The sequence below is a fragment of the Aphelocoma coerulescens genome (assembly GCF_041296385.1).
Source record: "Aphelocoma coerulescens isolate FSJ_1873_10779 chromosome Z unlocalized genomic scaffold, UR_Acoe_1.0 ChrZ, whole genome shotgun sequence".
In the NCBI taxonomy this organism is placed as follows: Eukaryota; Metazoa; Chordata; class Aves; order Passeriformes; family Corvidae; genus Aphelocoma; species Aphelocoma coerulescens.
This window is the reverse complement of record NW_027184085.1, coordinates 46025060-46045593: the sequence shown is the minus strand read 5'-3', so window position 1 is coordinate 46045593 and position 20534 is coordinate 46025060. Positions and strand designations below refer to the sequence as shown.

General features: G+C 42.3%; 1 protein-coding gene across 1 annotated transcript in view; it reads left to right on the top strand.

Moving 5' to 3' along the window:
* The window catches only part of LOC138103260 (neuronal acetylcholine receptor subunit alpha-7-like), a 57468-nt gene that overhangs the window by 3197 nt on the left and 33737 nt on the right, over window positions 1–20534 (top strand). Inside the window, exon 2 of the mRNA XM_069001440.1 lies at window positions 13946–14085. Coding sequence (XP_068857541.1) covers window positions 13946–14085 — 140 coding nt within the window. The remainder of the gene's footprint in view (window positions 1–13945; window positions 14086–20534) is intronic.

Here is a 20534-nt window from a genome sequence, read left to right as displayed (position 1 = left end):
ATCTGTGCAGTAGGAAAAACAAAGAATGTTACTTAAATATCTGTATAGGGAGTCTAAACTTCAGGCCTTGGCTGTGTAGGCCTGATGGAGCTGCAGTGATGTGTGTTAATCAAACTCATTTACTCCAGAGATACAGTTGAACAGATAAAAGAATTCCTGTGCCTTAACTACAGTGTAATGTCATTGGTTGGTGAAGTAGCTCTACTTTTACATCTCATAACTGTTATCACAGTAGAACCAGGTGTGAAAGTTAGATAATTTAGAATCGTTCATACCCTTAATTGGAGATCTGAAGGTTGTATTCACCTCAGCTCTCCCCATTCTCTATATTGATGCACTGAATGATACAGTTTCAAAGATAATACAGCTGAAACATACTTAAAATAGAAAAGTATGAGCTAGGCCTTAGCTTGTACTGGTAGGTCTTTTCTTCCATATTGATGGCATAAAAAGATGCCACACATGCAACTTGCAGAGATGGGAAATTGCTGTCAGATCCCTGCCATTCTTTTAATATCTAATAGCGCAGACACCAGGGCTGATCACTCTGAATGCTGAGAGCATGCCAAGGCATCATGTATGCATGGAGCCAGAGGGAGTCAATGCACTTGTCCATGGCACATGCACATATGCTCTGTGATCTAGAGTACTCGTGCCACTGATATGTGTCAATACATTTAAGACAGGCAGGCAGGGTCCTAGGCAACCCCCTGTTTCCTCTGAATTACTGTCTGCTACAGTAACTTGCTGTACATGCTTGCTTCTTGAGGTTGACTTTTCAGTTCAATGAACCAGACCTTGTGTTCAGTCACTAATCTTCTATGTGCATTCACTGGCACAGCTCTAAGGCTGATCTGTATTATCATAGGCACAGCTGTGACAGTGGAGCTGGCCCAAGCTTCTGGGAAGTTGCCAGGCTCCAGGAAAGTTGGAGGTATTTCTCTGCACATTTGCTGATAGTGATCTGAGCTAAATCTTGTGGTAACTCTTCTCAAATATCACTGGGAAAAGTGGGAAGATCCAGAAAATGCACCTGGGTCATGACATCACCAGTGCCTATTGTTACATGCACCTATTGGTATAGCACTCTGCATATAGGAAGTGATCCAGAAGCAGATACAGTGCATGAGAAAGTAGCACCCATCTGGTCTTTGGGATGATACCAGATGGCACATTGGGAGCCTTCAGCCTTGCTCCAGCTCAGAGGGTTTTCTGATGGTCTCAGAGCAGAAGTTCCCATTCCAGGCAGAGGATTCATCTCCTAAAGACAGCTTCAGAACTCTTTTTCTCTCTGGTTTATTTTCCTAAGGGATATGGAAAAGAACATGAGTTAGTGATGGTGGTAGCATATACAATTTCATTTGTATATGACAAGCAAGGAGGGAGATAAAGTCTCTTCAGCTCTAGGGTGTGATTAAAGTAGATCAAAACCCTTTGTATCAGTCCTGACATGGTTGGTTGAAGATGTCTATGTAGAGATCCTACATAATCTAATTAAGGAAGAGATCAGATCTGAGACAGGTAGGGCTAGCACTGGCAATCAGTATCATCCTGGGGAATGAGAAAGGTAGACAGGAGTTTATTGCTGTTTTAGAACACACTCCTGAGAAAATACGGCTTGAAAGAAGAATTTTGCTTATCAAATACTTCCTGCATTGAGCAAAACAGCTGATGAGAAGGCTGAGACCAGAACCAGGTGAAGTGTTTGGAAGTAAAAATCTCCCCTGCCAGGGCTTGCAATTAAGTCAGTAAATTTCAATGGAAGGAGAACCTGTGGTCATACGTGAGTACTTAGGCATGAAAACAGTGAGGTGCAGGTGTCTCTGTCTTGCCTTGCTATCAATTGACTTTGCTCAATTAGGAAATCTGTGCTTAATGGAGTGCTGAAACAGATGTCTGAAAACCTTATCACCATTCAGAAATTGATATTTTCAGCACTTACTGCATTCCAGAATGTTGAAGAGAAAGCCACAGTCCTCATTTCTATTCTTACTGCAACATAGATTTGGACAGAAAAATTACTTAGAAGAAAGGCAGGCTTGAGGAGGTCTCATTTCTCACTGAGAACTCAGAGTCTGAAGTCAGTTTGCAGATTGGACTAAGACAGTACAATGTGTTCCCTGAAGCTCAGCTGTGGTTACATGGAAAAGCATCACTGGTCACTTAGATCTTCACCATGCCAAGGGAGAAAATTAAGTTGTAAATTGGAAAAGATGTGTCTGTGGCAGCTGAGGTGAGAGAGGGTCTGTCTGTACAGATTCATATAGTGGTAGAATAATTTGGCTGGAAGGGACTTCCAGAGGTTGCCCAGGCCAGCCCTTCTTCTCTGTTGGGTTGCTGTCTGAAGAGTGAAGCTGCAGACATCTCCAAGGACAGTGGTGTCCCCTGTGCAGAGTACCCTTGAGGAAAAAAAGGCTTCCTTAGTACTGTGGGAATGCTCCATCATGCAACTTTATCTCACCAGTGCTGTCCTTGTGCACCTCCCAGAAGAGCCTGCCTTCTTCATGATGGAACCCTTCCTCATGGAACCTGAAGGCAGCCAAAAGAACCCCCCTTTGTTTTCTCGTCTCCAAGCGGATCAAAGGCATAATATCTCTTTATTTCTAATCTGTCTGCTGTGTTACAGCAGCCTGTTGTCTCAGTGGCCTCCACTCCACTCACTCCAAGGGATCAGTGCTGTCCTATGAAAGGCTTCATGACACAGAGCTAACTGCATGTCCTGCAGTGGGCCTCACTGAGCGCAGGCTGGCTGTAGAGAATGATGCTGCTTAATGGTCTCATCACCTCTGAGTCAGTACATTTGTGAAAAACCAAACATAGGAAGTCATATAATGATGCAGATAATATATTACATAATTCTTAGCCATCTTGTGCGGTTTTTTTTTTAAGAGCATGCAGAAATGATAGAGCAGTCATGGCAATTGATGAAGTGCTTTCCCTTTAATACTGTGTCATTTTAGAAAGGTAGTCAGCAAACTGAAATCCAGCTTGAGCAACTGTAACAATGGGAAGAAGAGATCAAAACTTAAATCAGAAGTTGCTAGGTAGTTTGCAGTTCACACTGTTTCAGTTGGCAAATAGGCAGAAACACTGAATTGAACCTGTTCATGTTCAGGCTTCACATACAATCCATGAAAGGCAACTGGGCAGCTCCAGGAGCTCCAAGTGAAAGATTTACCTTTCTAGAATAACCAAACAACTGTCCTGATGCATACTGTCTGCAGTAGCATTTTGTTCAAGGTCTAAGCCTTCTAATGTAACTTCCGAAGATATTAGGGTCACTGTCGTGGGTTCGGTTTGTTCCCGGGCGGAAACACCAATTTAGTGTAGTGGTTTGGTCTAAAATACTCATTACTGTTTATCTTCTGTGAGATAAGAATTAGGAGAAATGCAAAGCAGGCACCAAACTTGAAAGAATATAAAGAAGTTTATTAACAGACCTAAAAGAAGAAAAAAAGAACAAAAATTATACCACCTTCAAAACTCTCCTCCTCCCCCCACCTTCCGCCCTTCTCCCACTGACAATGTAAAAAGACAACCCTTGGGATATTCAGTCTGTTTACCACTTCCATAGTAACCTTGTTCAGTCCATTTAGAAAGAGAAGTCTCTTCTTGCTCGTGCTATGAAAACATTATCACAACGAGACAGCCACCCACTTCCAAATATTGTTCAGTCCATTTAGGAAGAGGAGTCTCTCTGCTTGCAATGTGAGTCCCTTCCCCCGACTTGCAGCTTTTCCCACAACTGCTTTCGAGGGTCCACTCTTGAAGTTTTTTGGGGTACAGTTTTAAGGTTGAGCCATTCAGAAACAAAAAAAACAGAGGCCCTTCTCCTTCCCTGGGAGCAAAGGGTCTTCCTCATCTTCATCTTTAAGACTATCTCTGGGAGCATCTCTAGGAACTGAGGTTTTCTCCTTTCCCGTTTGGAGCAAAAGTCCTCATCTGGTCCATCTCTCCCTGTCCAAACTTCTCATGAAATTACAGCTGTGTCAGCATCTGCCTACTGCTTACAAGTTGAACACTCCACCCCCCACATCTTCATGAAATTACAACGGGATACTCTGATATATCATAGCTTCACAACAGACTTTCAGCTTTAAGCATCTCCTCTCTCTCTTCCCTCAGGTTTTCAGCTCTTCACAGCAATAAAAGGGTTAATCTCACCTCGGCCTTGCAGCTGGAATGTGGCTTATCGCTGTTGGTCACTGACCTCTGCCGGACAGAGGTGCTGATTTTGCTGAAATCTTGGCTGCAGTGGAGGGGGGGGTTCCGAGCCGCTCCGGCTGCCCACAGCAAGGCAGTGGGGGGGGTTCCACGGCTGGAAAGGCCCATTGGCTCCAGGATGGCCGTGGCCCGGCCCGGCCTGGCCCAAGCAGGGCCTGGCCGGGCCCGCTGGCCCCCGCACGGGGCCCGCAGCCACCTGTGCCAGCGCTGGAAACGAGAGAGAGCTTGGGGGGGAGTTTGTCTATCCTTAAGTGTGGATCACAGAGGCGGTCACAACTTTAAGTGGCTTAAAGAATTGTCCATATTCAAACTGGCCAGCTGATAGGCTCTATCAGGTCCCAGAGGAAATTGTAAGCACCCCTTAGCAAGGACATCCCTTCCGGGACTATGCTTGCTAACCTATGACAGTCACCAATTATCATTTAAATTTATTGGATTGGTAGCTCAAGCACTTCAGCACTCCTGGCACCATCAGATCTACTTGTTGCCTGATGATGTCAAAGAGGGGGCAGTAGGGTAGAGAAAGGGTAAATCTAAGGGAAACAGGTCTGTGGGTAAGGAGAAGAGACATCTTTCTCCAAAGGAGGCCTCTGTCAAATGGGCAAATGATTTCACCTTTGGGTCAAAATGCTCTAGCAGACTCAGGAAGTCTTTGTAGGGGAATACAAGAGGGCAGCCCAGGCAGCACAGGATCACTTTCTGGATTTCAGACTCATTCTGGTCTCACTCAGAGACCAAGCATCCCCCATCTGCAGGCATTGCTACTGTATTACAAGATGACAATGATGCTCCCCCTGGATACACAGGGCACCAGTTTTGTTTTAATTTTGTTTTGTCTGCACTGACATAATTCAGGAGCATTAGACTGAAGTTACCAAAGCTTAAAATCAACAGGGTAAAGACAGGACAAAATCAGGCTCCCCAGATCATCATTGTCTAGAAGTACCTCAGTTTCACTGTGGTTCATTTCTGCTCTTAGTCAGGATGAGTGACTCAGCCAATGCAGGTTTGGCTGGCAGGGTGCATCAGGGAGAGACCAATACTTCATATACCCACTGATCCCAACAAAACTGGGACCTGAGCCATGTACCCAAGGAAAAGACAGTATCATCTAGCATTCTGAAAACAGATCAAGGCTAACCAACACTCAGCTGTCACTGTAATCTTGTTACCTTTAAAATCTGGGGAAAAAAAAATTCAAACAAAAAATGAGAAGATGTCGCTTTTAAGCCACTTTATATACATATAAACAGATCTGGACTGAGTCCGCCAAAGCATAGCACATACAGTTTCCAAGTGTCCTAGGTCAGACCTCCACAAACCTTGTTTGATTGGTCTCAAGTCCAATTTGCTCAGAGCCTGTCATTTACCTCATCAAGACAGTAGTGGAAGCAGCTTTTCTCTTCAATGTGAAATAAATTCAGACTCCTTGCTGAGAATTTTCACACCCCTTCATCCCTTTCTCTTTGAAGATGTTGACCATCGAAGCCTCAGACTTCTTTCCCACCTCATCTATGGGTATGTTATGAAAGTTTTCCTTCCCAAGTGAGAAACTGTTTCAGATTTAGGAAAATGGATCTCCATATTTCCCAGTTCATGTACTAAGCACTGAACAAATTAGCAACTATTCAAGGTCAAAATTTTCATCAGACTAACCCCCATCCCTTTCAGAGGGCTCTTACACTATGTTTCTCATTATCCAGCATTTGAGTTCTGATATTGTAAAGACAGACTTGGAACTTTCTTTGCATTCCCAGATCCATGTTCACTTTGGACATTTGTGCCTTGACTGTTCCTTGCAGCCAGTGGAGCCCTCACTGTGTTCGTGGGCAACAGCTGCAGCTTGAGTGATGCAGGAAAAAGGCAGGAGAAGCCATCTCTAGCCTTGCCTATTGCATCCTCAGTTCCTTTGCTTCTTAGCTTTGCTATTCAAGTACAGGTGGCAGGCTGGCAAGGCAGAAGTTCAGTTTGGGAAACCAGCTGTCTCTGGGATCATAACCAGCTGATGAGCACTGCAGAAGAAAATAGGGAAAGAAGTACTGCAACATCTCTGAGCACACCGGGCAGTTCATTTTCACAGTATTATTGTCTGTATCATTTCCACTCCAGCCTGTCCTCTGCATTGCCCAGATAAATTAAACCCTATTACCACTGCTTCATCAGCAACACACTGAGGCAATGGTTTAGAGGCAATATCCCTCCCTCACCTTTGAACCACAAAAAAAGAGAACATGCCTGTGACTAAGGAATAGCTCTTGGAATCTTGGCTCTCATTGCATCTTGGGACAAAATTACTTATTTTTCTCTTCCTGGGAAGTTAGTATATCTCAGCACATAAGCTGGAGAAACTAACCAGAAGAAGCCGATTGCTGCTCAGGGGTGGGCTGGGCACAGGTCAGTGGGTGGCAAGCAATTGTATTGTGCATCATTTCTCTTCTTTGGGTTTTATTTCTGTCTCTCTTTTTGTTGTCTTCCTTTTCTTCTTCATCATCATCATCATCATCATCATCATCATCATCATTATTATTGTTATTATGTTTCATTAATGTTATTATTGTAATTTTTTTGTAATTCTTCTCTCCATCCCATTGCGGGAGGGGGGATTGTGAGCAAATGACAGCGTGGTACTCAGTTGCAGTGTGAGGTTAAACCACAACATCACTGCAGGCTCTATCACTGCTGTTATCTGCACTGGGTTTAGGAAAAAACCTCCTCCTGCCTATTGTTTTCTCAGCCTAATCAGACTTGCCTATCTGTTTCCACAGAAATTAGTATTACACATGTTGGTTCACTTATGACTTTCCCAGATCTGTGCTCTGCACATGTGCCTGGCATGGTGTAGGGTGGGCTTTTGATGGGAAGGTGCAGACTGACTTGACCCTTTTCAGAGCCATCTGTGAATGCTGTGCATATTGCCACGGCTGCCTCATTGATGGCACTTGGAGTGTGAATTTCATAGCACTTTCCCCAAGAAGGGCTTTTCCTGGGTTAACTGGTTTGAAACATGTAGAGATGAAGGGATGTGACAAAATGCTCTGCAAGCCAGTGGCAGCAGGGAGTGCAAAGCCCATTCCAGTATGCTGATGACCATATCATTGGTATCTTGCTTTAAGTTATAGTTTTCTTTCCTTTGCCTTCCTACTACTTCCTTTGCCTTACTACTACTTCCTTTGCCTTACTACTACTTCCTTTGCCTTACTACTCCTCTCCACAAATCCCAGGATGCTGGCAAGAGTCACCTCTAGACAGCCACAGTGCTCTGTAATGTGCAGCAAGGAGAGTCCCTCTTTTCATCACTGCTCTGAATTCCTCCTCCTGTGCTCCCTCTGCATCTACTATTGTAGTAATAACACTTGCATTGCATAGAGCTAATGTAAACTAGTATTACACTGAAAGTACATTTTTGCCTTTACTGGCAAGAGTTAGTTATGTTTCTGACCTGGAGTAATGAGGCAGTTTAGATAACTATGACATGTTTGAGAAGTATCCCACTGTTAATACATTAAAGTGTGTCTCTCTACCTTAAACTCATAACTCAGCCTTTAAAACACCTGCACCAAGCCAGTAAGACCAAAAATATAAGCCCATCCTTTCATTACATAGTTCTAGCATGTTGTCATGTACCTAGAGTCTTTAAGAAGAAACCTTTCCTAGGATACCTTTTTAAGACCCATCACTGCTGGGAACTCTTTATCTGCTATGAAAAAACAGAAATGACCAGTTTCAGGAATATTAGGTCCTCCTTGCCTAGGAAATCGTGTCATTTCTCACATTCCTCTGGGTATCTGATGAATTTTGTGTGTAAGATGCAGAAACAATCTGCATAGCGAGAGACAAAGATTAGAGTCAAAGATTACCCAGAAGGGAAGTAGATTAAAAAGAGGTTTTAAATGAGGGAAATATTAAAATACACAACACATAAATACACACACACAGAGACACACACAGGGTGGAGATAGCTGATGTAATTCCATTGTTTCTTATGTGAATCCTCTTCCCTGAAGGCATGATGGCATGCATTTTAAATCAAAGGGCATTGAAAGGAATAATGCATTTGCAGCCACAGATAAAAGTAACAATGCTGCACATAAGAACAAAAGTAGATGGGACACATCTGTGTCTCTGGGGATTAAGTGACATATGGCAGTGACATGCTTTACATTCTTAAAATTCTGCAAAATATTCAAAATAAGTTGTTTTTTGTAGCTTCCAAATCATTAGAACGTGCCTCATTTTCTAAGTGCACTTACCATTGCAGTTCTTTATGCGAATGAAATTGTCTGTGAAACAACTTGCTTTTTTCCTCATACATCTCATGTTACTTCCCTCATAATTCATTACTGGATATTGTGTGTGTGTCTGTATGTCTTCCTGTGATCATTCTAGTTGGATTTTGAAAGCAATAGCTAAAAATCCCTACAGAAGTACAGTGATAAACTAAAAAGAAAATAAATAATAGAAGAGGAGCAGTGGCAGAGGAGTCTGAAGGTTTTAGGCAAACAGTTCTAGGATTTAGCTCTGATAACAGTAGTTTTTAATGGATTTTTCCTCTGCAAATATTCCAGTTATAACAAAGTTAAATACAATCATTACACAACTAAACTTAACAATACCTCACAGTATAATGGCACTGTTGTGTTTGGGTTTTTTAAAATGCCAGAACTTCACTCATTTTCTTTTATGAAACAGTAAAACAAACAAATAATCCTAACAAAAGGTACATGTCAAAGTAACAGTACAGGGAGAAAAAAGTGATATAGATATGGTGAAATACCTGCAGAAGGTACAAGGGGAGTGAATAAATGTCACAACCACAGTATATGCAGTTTGAGACCTTTTATGAAGTATTCAAAAATACTTAATAAAAATACTTTCCAATATACTGGAAAAATATATAAAAGCAACAATGTGATGGACCAGAAATATGCTGTTGATTATATCTTATCATATACTTCAAAAAGATTCTATATGAAGATGATTCTAGGAACTGTCTTCAAAAACAAGAATAAAACAGAGACATTTTCTAATTCAGAGGGAAGTTAGAGTGCATATATGTTAGTATAAAGTGATATGGAAAGAATATGGTATTTTGTCTGGAAACCACTTCAGGTACCAGTAATCTTGTATGAATAAAATTCTAACTTGTGTATCCAGGCTCAGATCTCTGTATAAAGAAATGAGCAATGGCTAGAAAACAGCTAGCAGCTGCCCCCCTCAAAAAGTTGAGAGATCATGAAAACAAAACCAGGGAACACCATGAAACAGAAGTGGAGTGGTTATAATGCAGGTACCATTGCTGAAAAACTAGTGGAAATCCATGGTCTGCTACCTATCATCTTGTTAATGTTTCATTATTCTTTACTGTGCACAGCAAGCCAGAATGTGTCTCACACCAGGATTCTCAGTTAAGAAGCTGACCACTTTGTGAACAGACCTGGGGAACTGGAAGGGCTGGACTCTTGCCTTATAGCATGGGGACCTTGGCGTGCAAAGCAGAGCAGGAAAATCAACCAGCCAAGACCAGACATGGCAGCACAGCTCCTAGAAAGGAGAGGGCATCTGTCCTTCCTGGGGGTGCCATATGGATAATCTGGCCAGACCTAGCTGCAGGTTCCCTTGCTGTGCGATTCTCAGCAATTACATCCCGGAAAGAAAGATGAAATGCAACTGTAGCATGTATTCTCAAAAGATTGGTAGCACTTTATAGGTCATGTCATTCAATCAGTGGGACTCTTGCAGCCGTCTTTGCACATGCAGAAACACGGAGGGAATTCAGAGAGCTGTTTAAAAGTTTAATGTCGTCCATGAGTACTAAAGTAACTGCTTTCCATAGAGCTCTTCATAAAACCATCAGGGGATTGGTTGCCTTGTGCCTCCCAATTCTCTGCAAACTCCAGGAGCAGTTTAGGGAACATTTTCAGATTATTCAAGAATAAATCCTGAGGAACAATCCAGTGCTTGGTCTAGTAATTCCATGTCTCCTTTCCACTGATAAGCCCCGGCACTGGATCCAGCACTTCAGGTGTGTATCACCAGTGCTGAGCAGAGAGGAAGGATCACCTCTCTTGACCTACTTGTGTGGCTCTTCCTGTTGCAGCTCAGGATGCTGGTGACCTTTGCTACAAGGGTGCATTGCTGGCTTATAGTCAGCTTGGTACCTGTAAGGTTCCTTGGGACTTTTCTGCTAACCTGCTCGCCAGCAAGCCCCCAGCCTGGTACCTGGGGTTACTCCTCTGGTGCAGAACAACTTCAGACTTTATTTCAATGAAGTTAATGAGATTCCTGTCAGGCATTTTTCCAGTTTTTTAAGGTCCATCTGAGTGGCAGAAAACCATGTGCTGTATCATCCACTCCTCCCAGTTTTGTACCATCTGAAAACTTGCTAAGGGTGCTCTCTGTCGCATCATTTATAACCATGTTAAATAGCACTGTCCCCAGTATCCATCTCTGAAGTACTCTACCACTGGCTGGCCTTCAGCTGAACTTTTTGCTGCTGGCTACAACCCTCTGAGCCTGACAGTTCAGCCACTTTTCTGTTCACTGTTCACTTATCTTGCCTGTAAGGCATAGACAAATGTCTGTGAGAATTTCTCAGAGATGGTGTCAAAAGTCTTGCTAAACTTGAGGTAGACACCATACCCTGCTCTTCCCTCAAATTTTAATGAGTTTGTATGTTTTCCTACTGCTTCAAAGATATTTCAGAAACAAGGTAGATACTATCAGAGGCAGTGGGTCATAAAAACTCTCAGATCCATTACCTAGAAAGTATCACACTCTTTGCCAGTTACTTTTACTTACCAGTAACATACATAGGCAAGTAAGTCTGGCACTGGTTTTGGGAGACTGACTTGGCAGTTTTAAATATTGACATGCATCATCTAACCTATTTGAAAAGATGAGGTAGTTCCACTGCTTTTGGTTAAACTTCTGTGACTGAGGAGTAATCAGTGATAAAGCCTATTCTACCACGTACTCCTGAGAGATTCAGGCTTCCCCATCGCCAGCAAGCACTCCATTTAGCACACAGAGTTGTAGTGTCACAATGCATTAGCACAAACATTGTAGAGGAAAAAAGCAGAAATCTTTCTGGAGTATGAAACATTAAGTATTTGAAAATTACAATTTAAAGAAGAAGTCTGTGAACATACAAGTCAGACTAGATATCCACCTCAGTTCCCTTCTCCAAAGCAGCTGTAGCAGAGCAATGGCAGTGTGATTAGGCTAGCCAGCTCTTTGTGGTACCAACAGCTGCTATGGCTATTTGCCAGGACACCCCAAGGCTCCATTGCTTCTGAATCCATGTCATTTTGTAAGCAAAACCATGCAGCACACAAATACGTGGTCACCAATGCCAGCTCAGCAGACTAAGAATAGATCAGCTGCAACTATGTTAACAATTTTGAATACAAGAGATTGCAAAGTATTAGGAACACATTACAGAGGGGAGAGTGGAAGAAAGGATGGAAAACAAGGTGCAGTTCTGGGCTACTTCACCTCACAAAGTTTAACAGGGAAAGGGGCTTGGCTTCAGCATGGATGAAGCACACAGTGCAAAGATAGCTTTCCAAAGAGTTATGCTCAGATTTGTGCAAGTCAGACCTCCCTTGGGGGCCTGCTTCAATGCACCATGACAATGGAGGTACCAGGGCAGTCCAGCCACCCAGTTGGGTCCAGAGACCAGTGAAGGGCACTTTTCCCTTGTAAAAGCTGAGGCAGCCAGTTTAAAAGAAAGGTTAAAGACAAGTATTGCGTAAGTCCTCAAGATGAGAGCAATAGTTCAGGAAGTCATTTCTTGCCTAAAGCACAGAAACATGAGTCGGTAGGTGAGTGAAAGGACAGCAAATATGCTCCAAACACAAAGCCTCTTTCCACAGTACAACGTGTGGTGATTTTCATGGGTTTCCTTTCCACACAAGACTTTTATAATGCAGTCTGGGCCTGCTGAGGCACTGGAAAGGCCATAACAGAGGACAAATCACTGCTTAAATAAGCAGGGAAGCTTGCTTAAGATGGTGAAAGAGAGATCCTGTGGTCAGAGTTTTTTGCCATTGGTGAAAACATAGCATCCAATACTGAGGTGTCAGCAAGGGGTATTGAAGGAGTGCTTACAGCATCTGCTCCTCTGGGTGCCTATGATCATGTAGAGTATTACACAAGCAGAGAGAGGCCTCATGAAATTGATGTGTTGGTGTAATTTACCAAGTGAATCAAAATACTCTTATTTCTTGTTTACCAGGCACTGCCATGCTAGAAAGTCACAAAGCTCCCTTGAGTATCAGTAAAAATGAAGAGAACACAAGTTAAACAGACCTGTAAAGGGTTTATAAACTTAATTTATTATTAGCTTTAAAAGGCTTGTCTGCTTTGTTGTAGGGCAACTTTTCTCAGGCTTGAAGGGTTTGCTAAGCACAGTAAGAGACTGGGAAGGCTGAACGGGTTGTTATATTTTGTTTGCACTGTCAAGAAAATATTCATCACAACCTCTGTGAGAGAAGTTTTGGTCTTAATGTGCAGAGCTCTAATCAAGTGGTAAAAAACCATCACACACAGAGACTGGAAGCTGCAGTAGATGAAAAATGCTTCAGTCTAAAGTAATAATGATTTTGAGTGCAGATTCTCTACCAGGGATTGAATTTACACAGTTCAGAGAATACACACTCATGCTGACAGGACTGGTTTGACCTCAGGGAATCTGCAGTCCATGACCCTTACTCTCTTAGGTGCAGCTCCTAAGTAGAACTCAGTCTGCCACTAGCCACAGCACCAAGATCTACACAGTTTTGAGGGACCCAGGGTTCTGAGCAGTGTATCCCAGCAAACTGCTTGCTTTGCTGAGGGAAGTTACCCAAACCTTCACCATTTACAGTTGTCATGGCAAGGAAGCCTGGTCATGCAGGTTAGATGGATGCTCTCTACACCCACCCCAAAGTTGGGAACTAGGGCATCTTGGAAATTAGGCATAGACTGAAATTCTGCTAATCTTTAACATGCTCAGCTGTTTGCATGATGGCTTCATGTGGAGTCTGTTCCCAGTGGAAACTGAGTTAAGCATGTATTACCAGAAATTCAATATCACTGTAACAGCTGTCAGATACTCTAGCCTTCATACCACCACCTCAGTAGGCGTTAACAAAGTGTGCTGCCATCAGAATGAAAAAAGTCAAGGGAAGTAACCCAAAGCCTGGAAAGACTGCTACACAAAACTGAAGAGGATATGTAGAAGGGTTGTTACTATTTCTTGAGCATAGAAAAAGGCTTGATACATCAGCTGTAAGACATAAGGATACCTGTTATCCATACTCAGTAAAAACACAGTTTGTCTATGTAATACCAGTGCTGGCTCACAGTAGCCAGTCTCTAGAAAGTAAGAACAAGCAAATGAAAGAACTGTGACTGCTTTCCAGGAAGCTGGTGGTTTTGCAGCCACAACTCTACTGACCATCAGCAAGAGGAACTCCAAGAAATGGGAACATTCAGTCAGAGCCCCAAATTCTGTTCAGTAGTTTCTGAATGTTAGTAATGAATAAGAGTGTTGGTTGTGGGGTTTTTTTTAATAATGCAGAAAAGCTCTGTCTGTCACATTAATGTGCAGAATTTGGGTGATATTTTTGGGAACTGCTTTCTAATTACAAACCTAATAAGAGGGGTTTTTCAACAAAACAGACAAGCAGTGGTGACAGTGTGACCAGCTCGAATGACAGACACCTTTCTTTTCCTCTAGTCTCTCAGCAGGGTGAAAGCCAGAGACGCTTGTACAGAGCGCTGCTGAGGAACTACAATCGTCTGGAACGACCTGTAGTGAATGACTCCCAACCACTCATAGTCGAGCTCCAGCTTTCCTTGCTGCAGATAATTGACGTGGTAAGTTACTTGCTCTTCTCTTCTCTGTGGCACCCATTCAGCATAACAAATCTGATCTCTCATCTAGGAGACTTTTGCTCTTTATCAGGCTATCAGAAATGAAGGCTGTCTGTCTTTTGCTAAGCATCCTCCCTAAATGCTGGAGTACGTGCTTTGACACTTTAGAGGAGTGAGTATCCTCCTAAAAGCACAGCCATTTCTGACACAATATGAGCTGCAAGGAGATTAATTATGTATATTTTGTCCATTTGTTTTAAACAGAAAAAGGAATCCAATCAATTAGAAGCTATGGGTTACTACAAATTATTAATGATACTTTCTTCTCAGAGCTGTGTGGGATGCAATAACTCAAGACCATGTGCAGCATTCAAAGCTACTATCACTGCACTTACACTTTTTCATTAGATATTATAATGGCATTAGCCTCTTCTCCCATCATATTTTTACCATGCACTGCAGCGGAATGAGTCTGCCCTGAAATGAGCTTAGAAATACGTAAAAGCAAAACCTGGAGGCACAGCCCTCTAATTGTCTTGAGTACAACATGCTTTTACAGAATTGGAGATTTGACCCATGGAAAATTTTAACATAATAATCCAAATCCTTTTTTTCATCATGAAGAGGATTCTGTATGATAAACTGTGATATATATAGACAGGATTTCTTTCATCTATATGAGAAAAATGACCCAGGAGAACAATTTTGACCATCTTCACCCTGTCAGCAGAGCAAACAGGTTCTTGTAAACTAGTGCTCTTATCTTCATCCTGCCTTTTCCATAAACAGTGTTTGGGGCTGGTTTCTGATACCCTGTCACCGTTATGGAGGGAATGAGGAATAGAGAGAGAGATGTGGAAAAAATTGTGCAGTTGCAAGGTAAATTAACAGAAGCCTCAAATATTTAAACTTTTTAAAGCTCTCACAGTCTTTCTGAAAATGTGTGGTACACCAGGTGCTCTCCCTGGAGAGGTAAGCAGGACCCTGAAGGTGTAGCCCCCCAGCATCCCAACATGCATATGGCAGGTCCAGTCAGCTGTGGTATTCCTGGAGGCAGGCAGCAGCCACCCAGATAGGGTAAGCATCTTTCTGTTTTGAAATGTTACCAACTGCATCGAACTGGAAGAGAGAAGAAATCAGTACTGTGAACCAAAGTCCTCTACATGAATGAAAGAGCAAAGATTTCCTGCAGCTAATTTCAAGTAAATTTCAGCAAGCAGTTCTAGGTTTAGCAGAGGTGTCTCAGCTCCAAAGATCTTCCTTCAGCCCTTCTTTTTCTGTGGTATTTTCTTTCAACCTAATTTGAAGGTTGCAGGTACTAAAGGGGACTCTTCAGCCATAGGGCTGTGACTGTACATTTTCAAGCCCGGAGTTACATAAAACAATTTTTCAGCTGTGTTTCACATTCACATATGAAACCCAACCTGTAAGGAAATCGGCATTTTTTTAAAAGCACTTTATCTACATTATGTCAATGTCCCTTACAAGAAGTTTAGTTCCACTATTCCTTTTTGTTTGTCCACAATAGGAAGTAGGTATGCTAAATGTTCATACCTAGCAGAAATGAAGGTTTTCTTCCCTACATCTCTGCACCCAATACAGATGCTAGATGTTAATCAGTTTTAATCAGAATTAATGACCTGTCCTAGGCTTGTGGTCTTGCAAACTGCACTCAAAGTGTTTTAAAAAACATCCAGAGTCACCTGATATGTTGTGAAAAGGTGCCTGTCTCCTCAATGGAGGACAGAAAATCACTTGGCAGGCAAGTCCCTATAGTAAAAAGGTCATTGTAGCATCAACAAGTAAACCAACCAGCCTGACAATGCACAAAACACTGATCCCCTGGGTCTTTAAATCAGGAATCAGTGCAGAAATATGCCAGCAACAAGCACTGTACTTGTGAGTCCTTCATCCTCCATTGCTGGCTGGACAGACAGCAGCATTTGTCTGCCCCAGCTGCTGAAGTAAATGTCTGTTTAAAAGGAGGCTCGTTACAGCCACAGTGATGTAAAGAGAAGCAGTCAGGCTAAAAGGAAGAGATAACCTTTATCAGCTGAGACATTGTGAGGCAAACCAAGTGGCCATCTCTGTTCACTCAGATGGGAGTCTGGGGGTGAGCTGACTCTGCCTCCTCAGCTGCCCTGCCTGGCAGAAGACAGAGCAGCTGGTGCACAGCTTTCACTTGGGGAAGACAATAGACAGTATCACAGTCTTGGCAATCGTGTATGCATTAACGAAGTGAAAAGTTGCTCTTTCTGAGGACTTGTGTGTCCAGCGTGGTCCATTACCGTAAAAGAGCAGGGTGCTAGGCAGGGTCCCAGCATGAGGGCACCTCTTACACCATGCTCCCTGGGGAGGAAACAAGCACTCCATGCTCAGTGAAGTGTCATGTGCCAAGGCATACTACAGCATTGCTGGACTCAATGAGATGCTTTGCACGCAGTCACTGCAATGGGCATGAGACAGGGGACCCTGTTCTGGTTTCCTCGAAGGAGAAAACAATGTGAAGAAGATGAAAACAAATCTCCTTGTTGCATGGGAATGAGAAGGGGTTTGCCACTGATCCTCAAAAAAACTTGTGCCTTACCCATGCCAAAACCTGGTATCACATCTAAAGCACTTCTATCTGGGACAGGTTTCATGACATAACTCCATACGTCTATTTTGTACACATACTGTATTAAAATGTAATTAATCTTAAATTCATCTTCTGCTGACAGCCTGCTGAGAACAGTGTTGGTGACAATCTAGTTGCACTCTGCTACACAGAGAGAAAAGACTGCTCTGAGATCACTGTGGTTTTCCAAGCAGTATTACAAGTAACTACTTAAAATCTCACCTCCTCTTCTTACAACCATTCAAAGAAAATGTCAAAGCATGACTGCTTTGGATTAGGTTTTCTGCTTCTACTTGCATGTATTTGCCTACACAGGGTATGTATGGTTTTTAGCATTCAAAGCCAGCCATCATACTCAAAGCTGAGAAGAACATGTTCTCTGCTTGTCACAGTTGTGGTAGACAAATGCAAATGAAGGACTTTAGGGTTTGGACTTTTCCCCAAAATTTTATTAATTCATAACTACAGCCATGACAGGCCCATTACATTGAGGAAACAAATGAGCAGAAAGAGACAGTTACAGCCCCTGTTTAACAGCAGGGTTCAGTTCAGTTTGCCTTGTCCTCTGTGTGTAAGGACAACTTCATGCTGAGCTGTCTCATGTGTATGCCATTTTTGAGGGTCACTTTTGCTTGGAGCCTGACCCCCAGGCACTCCCTGTGCATCAGAAGGGCACTGGCTGGTGATCTCTCCCACAGAGCACTGTCAGGCACTGCCAAGCCCTGCCAACCCAAGCAAGGGTACACATCCAAGAGTACCTGGAACAAAAATTCTCTTCTTATTTTGACTAAGAATGCAGTCAGTTGGTGAGGCTAGTGTAATTAAGAAATGAGGCATAACATTTTCTGCAGGAGAGGAATTGCAAGCATTTTCCATTGGCACCCTGTAAAAGGAACCTGCTAGGTGGAAACTATTTGTCATCATGAGTGATGGTTTTCATTGCTCCTGTTGGCATTTGCAGGAGACCTTATCTGAAGGGGTGTATACGTGGTTGCATTGTTAAGTTATTAACAAAAAATACAGCTGTTGAGGTCCCTGCATATGGTGGAGTCCTGTAGTATTTTTCTCATTCATGTTCAGCCTTCCAGCTGCCAATGTCAGAGGTCATAATGACAAAAATGGGACTGAAGTGACGAGTGGGAAACCACGCCTAACAATCCATGAATCATTTTGCACTTCCGGAAGCCAAAAAATACATCGTTTTCCTGTATTTTGGGCTGAAAACCCAAAACAAATGCTGTATCTGGAAAAATTTATTACAGACTGTTTTGATTCAATTGTACAGTGTGTAAAACGATTGTACATCCTAGGGACTGCAGGATTATCCCAAACCTAATCACATGCTTGCAAACAATCACACTTTAAAACTGCAGATGTTATTGCTACATTGTTGCTCCACATTTTTGGAAAGCAGCAAGACAAGGTAATGTAAGAGTTTAGTAGGACAACAAAAACAAAGACTCACTTTGTTTTTTTTCCTGAAAACTGGATCTGTGCCTTGCTGTTCACAGAAAACAAGGGAAAAGATCCTGACATACTTTCACCGAGTGCTCAGGTGCAGTTGGTATAAGCAGCATGCTAGCTTAGCAGCACAGATATTTTTGCCTTCTGTACCCAGAACTTACCAAAATGTTGGATTCAAACTTAAGCTTCCACTGGTTTCCCCTAAATCAGAGACTACAGCCCTGAAAGGAGTTGGGTTTTTTTGTTATTTTGGGTTGGTTTGTGAGGTTTTTTTAGGAGTGCTTGGTAAGAGAACAACTTCTAAATGCAGGCATCTGTTGCCATTGAAGCTGCCTTCACCTGCCTGCTCATTTCTCAGGTGATCTACTGATCAAATAATAGGACTGTTGAACTCAGTGCTCAGGAGCTCAGACCTCTTTGCTGGGGAGCTCTCTATCTGAGTGAGAGTTGCCAAAGCTAGAGGCTGCCTGTCAGTATACTGTGCCAGAAGTTAAAGTTGAGAAGGCAGGACGCAAGGCTATGCCTGGCCCTGGGGTGCATCCTGTCCTCCTACTGTTGGCTTTTTCACAAAATCTTTGTCAGATCTGAATGCCTTTAGCAGTTGATATCCTTGTTTTTAAATTATTTTGTTTCATAAGCTTTCTAGGGCTGCTTCTGCAGATGTATTGAAAGGCCAGAAAGTTCAAGGTTTATTTTCTAGCTATAATTCACCTCTTCCTTCTTAAACTGACCTTATAGCTTCTAGGTCATCCACTCCCACCTTTCATTCCAGCACCATCAAACATACAAAAATCAATGCTGGATGTTATGTAGTAAACCCAGAACAAAGACAAGTAATTCAAGGAAACAAATAAAAATATGCTGTGCACATAAGCACCTATTCATTTGTTATTCCCAATATAGTATCAGTATTTAGTGGATTAAACCATAATCCCTGTAGTACATCCCGTACAAATCTTTTACAGATAGATATCTTTAACAATGTAAGCTTGACCATTCAACTGACTCTTTCAGGCCTTCTAGATTAAAGTATCTTTTTTTTTTCTCTTTCCTAATAATGCCTTTGCATTTATTTGTGGGCTTCCTGCATAGCTTTTGTGAGCGATGTTTACTTTGTTTCTCCTTGAAAGACCTCCTCTACCAAACCATGTATCTTTCCGGAAAGTTTTTTTTCACTCTCATCTTGCAAGAGCAGTGAGGCTGATGCAAAATGGTGCAACTGAGAAGAAAAACAGACTGGACACCATGATAAAAGCTGGAAATCAGTAATTAGTGATCATGAATAGTAGTCATTAAAATTCCAGACAGAAAAATTGCAGAAAGGATTCCAGACCAACAGATTCCTTAGAGTTAAATCTCAAAATCTGTCTCCTGGTCACAGAACTCACTTAGTGTGACCAATTTTCAACTCTGTGAAGAAAAAATAAAATTCCTCTCCATTAGCATGGGAGGATCTTGAAAATTGGGAAATTCAGGGCTAATTGAGACATGAATTATTATTTTGGCTGTCTCCTATGTGCAAGACATTGTCAAAATGCCAGTCTCACTAAACCAATTAAACATGCAACATGTGAATTTGCTAGGACAATGAAGTTAAGCACCATGGGTAGCATGGCTTCCTGACTAATACTACTTGCACACACTTGCATGAAACATTATGATGGAGATTTAGTTACCTAAACCTTATTGGCATCTTTTTATTTTATTTGACTTCTGCCCCACTCAGTGCAGAGTGGGAGCAGCTCACTCAGTGGTTTGTTTTCTTTCAGCATGGTCCCCCAAGATGTACTTAGTGGCAATGGCTCCAACAAAAGAAAGGCTGATTTCCTTCTGAGATTTTTAGTTGTGGTCATCCAGCTTGGGCATTTCATGATGATTAAACAATTTTCTGTCTGTCTGGTGAAGACTGTACTCTGTTGTTTGTACATGTGGGAATTTAGACCTTGAGCTCATGTATGTTCCTTAATTTTGGGTAACTAACCTGAGGCATCAAGGATTTGCAATAAAGCAGTTAAGCCAAAGCTGTTGGGGTGGCCTTGAACCTCATATTTCTTAGTTTCTCTGAGTTCTCTGAGGGTAAGTCCTGAGAGACAGTGAGTTCAGCTTCTCAGTAAAAACCTTTCCTCCCATTTTCTGTCCCTGATCACAGACTTTAAGAGATCACTTGAGTTTTGGAACAGGCCTCCATTCCTTTACTTTTTGCTGTCACAGCAGCATGCAAATATAGAAAGAAAAAGCAAAGGCAACTTTGCAGATAGACTGAGTGTGAGTCTCTGATAAGTACTCAGGGTTGGTTTTCTCAACCATCCTTCTACTGTTTTCCTTGTGATTTCAAATGCTGGAAAGGACAGTTAATAATTAATATCCTGGA